The sequence below is a fragment of the Myotis lucifugus genome, unplaced genomic scaffold, assembly GCF_000147115.1.
Source record: "Myotis lucifugus unplaced genomic scaffold, Myoluc2.0 scaffold_2, whole genome shotgun sequence".
Taxonomy (NCBI): Eukaryota; Metazoa; Chordata; class Mammalia; order Chiroptera; family Vespertilionidae; genus Myotis; species Myotis lucifugus.
In genome coordinates this window covers 31,974,111-31,980,110 of record NW_005871050.1, presented here as the reverse complement: position 1 = coordinate 31,980,110, position 6,000 = coordinate 31,974,111, and the positions used below count along the sequence as shown (strand labels likewise).

The 6,000-nt window shown below is 44.0% G+C and overlaps 1 protein-coding gene across 1 annotated transcript in view; it reads left to right on the top strand.

Moving 5' to 3' along the window:
* Nucleotides 1-364: 364 nt before the first annotated feature.
* Nucleotides 365-6,000, top strand: part of FAM199X (family with sequence similarity 199, X-linked) — a 40,655-nt gene continuing 35,019 nt past the window's right edge. The window contains exon 1 of the mRNA XM_006082282.3: nucleotides 365-872. Within this exon, the coding sequence (XP_006082344.1) occupies nucleotides 676-872 (197 nt within the window). The 5' untranslated portion in view covers nucleotides 365-675. The remainder of the gene's footprint in view (nucleotides 873-6,000) is intronic.

The following is a 6,000-nucleotide window of genomic DNA, read 5'->3' as shown; positions in this document are numbered from 1 at the left end:
AAATACTGTTGAATTGGGACAGGGTGATCGAGTGTGCTGGGAACTAGGGTATCAGGATTCTTTCTCACACAACTACAGTGTTACCTTGGCCAAGTCCCTTTTCGAAGGCCTGTGCCTGCGGGTGCCAAGTGGAGGAGGGTGTTGGCCTGAACTGCTGGGCCTTTTAGCGCCTGGAATCCCTGATTGGCCACGGGAAGGGCGGGGTGGGCAGTGCGGCTGCGGCTGCGACTGCAGCTGCGGCTGCGGTGCGGCTTGCGGAGGTTCAGTTCCTCCTCCGCTCCGGCAGGGGGCGCGGGGAGCGGCTTCCGGCTGCCCTTCTAGTCCCGCCGGCGCTGGGCGGACTGCAGCAGTCAGGGGCGGCAAGCGCAGTGGGCGGGCCTTTCGGCGGCGGCGCTGCGCTGACGAGGCCGGGCTGGATAGCAGCGGCACCGGCGACTGAGGCATCTGCGGAAGCCACAGGGGAACCGACTCGGGGGCCAGAGGGTTGTGGCCGGGAGCAGCCTCCTCGTGCGGCGCCGCACTCCCGGGGCAGCGGCGGGCGTTTAGCCCTCAGGTGAACTGCGGCGGGCACACCCAGGCGCGGCGGCGACGGCGGACAGTTTAGAGTGGGGGCAGGGGCGGACGTGGGAGCAGACCGGGACCAGAGAGGTAGCCCGCGCTCGGCCATCTCCAGCCATGTCTGACGAGGCGTCGGCCACCACTTCGTACGAGAAGTTTCTGACCCCTGAGGAACCCTTCCCGCTTCTGGGACCCCCTCGCGGGGTGGGCACCTGCCCGAGCGAGGAGCCGGGCTGCCTGGACATCAGTGACTTCGGCTGCCAGCTGTCCTCTTGCCATCGTACCGACCCGCTCCTCCGCTTCCACACTAACAGGTATGAACCACGGCCGGGGACAGGGTTGACTGCCCACATCCCTGCCTCAAGTCTGGGACCTCTGGTTCGCCCCGAGCTTCGTGCTCCGCCCAGGGTTTGCACTTCCATTCGCCCCTCCCCCATCTTTCTCTGTGATTAGTGTGCTTGCCCGGGCCCCTTCTCGCTTCCCCTCCCGCTTTTCACCCCTGCCCTCCCGATTTTCCTTGGCCGGCATTTTACTCTCCCCATTCATCTTCTGATTGTAGCTGCTCCTCCTTCTCTCTCCCTCCCCCCATCTGTCCCCTGAGAATCCCAGACCCCCACCTTTGATTTTTAGCTGCTCCCCTGTTTCCTTTCACCCGCAAACGTTTAACCCCTTCCATTTCTGACAAGTGGGTTTCAGGTTTCAGATGGCTCAAAATTAATCCCCGGGTCTTTTGAAAGGTGGCACTTTTAAAGCTATCTTATTTTTCCCAATTTTTAACCTGTCTCACAACTATACCCCCCCCCCCCGCATTTTGTAGTGAAGCTCTAGGAAACCAGACAGTTTTTTTCTCTCTCCTTTATGAACTCTTTGCCTTCGCGCTTTAGGCCCTTCCAAAATGTATAAGCTTAAATCTGGAAGATTCCTTCATGTAGCACACGCCTTGATTTGCTCCCCGGTGGAAGGATGGAACGAGGCTTTGGAAAGGCTTGCTTAATACAAATTTATTCAGGGGGTGCGTCCTTTAACTAGTTTTATTAGAAAAGAGTACTTTGGAGAATTCTCTAAAGCAAGCATTTAAGTATTATACGGAATGTGGGGGATTTGAAGATGTTTTACACGTGGCCCCAACCTTTGATATAGGTGGATGTTTGAGATACATACACAAAGGCCTGGGAGGGTGTGTGGAGAAAAAGGAGAGGAGTTCAGCTATAGAAAATACTGGAGTTGAATTAAGGAGTCTAGTTTTGATTTCTGATGCAGTTTATAATATGAGCATGAAAAATCCTTTCACATTTTAATGTCTTTTGTATGTTCCTGGCCATCTCTTAAATCAGTCTACAGATTTACTGAGCTTCTACCAGATACAAGGAATGTACTGGTATAAAACATGATTCTTACCCAAAACAAAGTTATCTGGAAGCAGGGTACTATAGTTAAGCAATCATCCAGAACATCAGTACAACATAATTGAAAAGGAAATGCTGGTAAACTGAGGCCCAGAGGGAAAAGACTGAGTTCAAGGTCATAAAACTGAGTTAGGCAAAACTAGGGACACTCTTTTGGAGCCAGTGCTAAAACTTGGAACAGAGTTAATGGCTCCAGTATAATAAATGGTTGTTACAGTTTCTTAGACTAACTCACAGAAGCCTATTTAACCCATGCAGTAACTTTAACATTAATATCACATATGCATGAAATCTAGTGTGCTTAGAATTTTTGGCATTCTAAAATAGTGTGAAAATAGTGTGAAATAATACTTTTGGACATATTTGCATTTTGAACATTGGATCAAGTTAAATACACGGAAAAGTGAAATGATTTCAGAATTATCTTGCTCTGATAATGAGGGCAAGGGAATGTAGGGACAGAGGCTGAGGGCAAGCACTGCCAAAATGGACTGGGGTGATGGGGTGTGAAGCAAGGAGAACAGTACATTCCCTACAGCTTTCTCCTCCCCATTTTTTCCTTGTGTTTTTCTATCCCTTTTCTTAGAGACCATGGTAAAAGCAAGGTTGTTTTGCAGAATGGGGCAGTGAAGATGGAGGGGGAAGTTCCTGTTCAAACCTACTTTTTCCAAGTCAGGCATTTTTTTTTCCTAGTTACTGCCTGCTTTTAAAAAACCTCCCTCTCCTCCCCGACTTTTTGCAAGGCTTGGAATGGCAGTAGGAGATCTAATATATCTTTCTCCGTATTCTTTTCAGCAGAGATTAGGGAAAGCAGAATTAGCAATACTTACAGCAGATGAGGTTTCTGCCTTGGGCTACCTTACTTTTTAAATCTTTTCTCCTTCTTGAATGTTCTGCCTTCTTACCCCTCCCAATGATGGTGTTTGAGAGGACCATATGCTTCCAGTCATTTCTTTTCAGGGAGAAGCAAACAGCTAAATCATATAGATGGGTAAAGTTGAGGAAGTTCTTTTATTTTGGAGTTTTATGTGTCACTTTTTTTATTCACATCACATCATTCACCAATTTGAGCAACAATCCAAAAAACATATCTGTATAGTTGAGTACAGATATTCTGCTTTGGGTTTAGTCATTATAAAAAAAATTTATTGAAAGTAGAAAGCATGTCAGTGGGTAGACACTTGATTTGCCTTTATTTTGCTTCTTTCTTGTCGCCTGATAAAAAAACTGGAGAGTGTTTAAATAATGCTGTTGATAAGGGCCTTAGGATGATGACATTTCTACGCCTGTTCATTTATTGGATTCTGGGCACCATTACTTATGATCCCTAAGGTTGAATCTTTGTAGTGTTCATGTTAGAGTCACCTGTTATTTAGGTTGGTGTGTCACTGGTCTAAGTTTAGTGGAAAGTAACACATAAACACAGCCAGTTTCCTAAGAATTTATACTTTTCTAGTAGTATGTTAGGATTTTATGGCTAAGTGGGGTTTGTCTGGAATTTTGGGAGAATAAAATAAATTTCAAAAAACAAATATTTTTAAATTGAAATGTCAATATGGAATACATATATATGTCAATATGTAATACATATACAAAGACATGTTTTTGGTTTTGGGGACAGCATTTTTCTGATGTAGTTGTGGGTTTTGTCTTAGCAGTTGTCCACCACAACCTCTACTATCAAAAAGGATGTCATTTAGCAAAGTACATTAGTACTTTGACATTGAGAATTTGTGAAAGGCCTGTGGGAGGACAGTGCTTCACATGCTATTGGCAGGATAGGAAATGAACTGTTGTATAAAGCAGTTATCAGTTATGTGAACTTAGAGCCTTGTTTTTAGTCACAGTAACCAGAAAAACCCCAAGACTACTGTGCACTTTTTGTATCACCCGTAGTTTTCCTATCTCAATATAGAAATAGAGGTGCAGAAGAGCTGTGAGTTGCAGGTGGGAGAACCATGTTCCATGAACAGAGAGAGGCAAGAGGAATTTGGTTTGGGGACTTGAGACAAGTTAAAAATGGGGCTAAGGCTTTAGAGAACTATCCAGGCCAGAAATGTAGATTTGGGAGCAATCAGAATAGAAATTCCAGTAGCGTGACACGAGTGGAACTGTGAATTACAAAGGTTGAGACAGAAGATGAAACTTTTCAATAAATTTAGGGAAAGGAAGAAGAGGAGATTTGGTAATATTTGAAAGACTAAAGCGAAGATTTTTTTGGCTCTGTTTAGTTTTTCTTTTCCAGGAATAGAGATTTTAGCTCCTTAGGAGCAGCTCACAGGAAAGAGAAAATGAAAAGAAAAAAGAGTATGGCAGGAGACGGATGAGATGAACTCAGAAGCCAAAGTGGAAGAAATAGCCCTAAAAATGACCTGGAATGTTTTTATTTTCAAGACTGTAGAGGGGGTAGGAGGGATGTGTAATGATCCCAAGGCAATTGAGGTCACTTAGAGGAGAGTTAGGGGTTTTGTACCATCTTCTCTAGCTTGTGACTCGGGGCTCCAGAGGAGTAGCCCAGGTCAGGGTTGCTCTATGGGGGATTCTGGCATGGAGTTAGTGATGAATACTCATTATATTAGGGGATTGTACCCTGGGAATGAATGGCATAGATTTGGAATGACTTCATTAGCCTCACAGTAGTACTTACTCCACAGTGCTCATTGACTGGATTTTCATCCTGAGAGGTAATGAGTAGGTCTATCTCAGAAAATGTGTATATGGTTCACCTGCTTTTCTGAATTTTACCAAAATGCCATTGAAAGTCCTTTGTGTATTCTTAGTGAAAAAGCCTTGCAGATAAATTTTCTTGGCTTTATTGTTTTTTAAATTAAAAGTTGGGCAGCAAACCTAGTTGTTGAGTTAAATCCCATTTTATTGAGATTCTTTTCCACGTCTTTCTTTTACGGTGTGGAGAAAGTCTCCTTTATGAATAATTTTATGGTTATAGGTAGGCTATCAGTTTTAGGTAGCTTTCTCTTAGTGGAATAAGATGTAAAGGCTTTATAAATTTGAATGGTTCACTGCTGAGTGCATGCATACAGTGATTATTTGTTACACATTTAAAACTGACAGAATAGTCTTAAAGAATCACACAAATGTTTATTATGAAAGCTCATGATAGAAGATTGTGGGCATATACAAAACTGTATATAATACCCTTTGTAATACTTTAAGCAATAAAACAATTAAAAAATAAATTAAATTTTTAAAAAAACTGTATAGACCAGTGGCCGGCAAATTGTGGCTCACGAGCCACACGAGGCTCTTTGGCCCCTTGAGTGTGGCTCTTCCACAAAATACCACATGTGGGCGCACATGTACAGTGCGATTGAAACTTCGTGGCCCATGCGCAGAAGTCGGTTTTTTGTGGAAGAGCCACACTCAAGGGGCCAAAGAGCCGCATGTGGCTCGCGAGCCGCAGTTTGCCGACCACTGGTATAGACCATTTGTGATACTTTTCACTAAAGATAACTTAACATTTTGATGTGACTTTTAATGTTCTTTTTATGTACACATAATTTTTTATTTTTATTTTTTTCTTTATTGATTAAGGTATTACATACGTGTCCTTATCCCCCCATTTCCCCCCCACCCCAAACCTGTTCATGCCCTCACCCCACTGGTCCTTTAGTTGGTGTCTGTGTCCATTGGTTAGGCTTATATGCATGCATACAAGTCCTTTGGTTGATCTCTCCCCCTTACCCCCACCCTCCCCTACCTTCCTTCTGAGGTTTAAGCATCTGATCGATGCTTCTCTGTCTCTGGATCTGTTTTTGTTCATCAGTTTATGTTGTTCATTATAATCCACAAATGAATGAAATCATGTGATATTTACCTTTCTCTGACTTAGGATGAGGCCAAATATATCATTTGTGACCAGGTTATTTGCACTTATATTAATATATATATTTTTTATTGATTTTTTACAGAGAGGAAGGGAGAGAGATAGAGAGAAACATCGATGAGAGAGAAACATCGATCAGCCACCTCCTGCACACCCCCCTCTGGGGATGTGCCCGCAACCAACGTACATGCC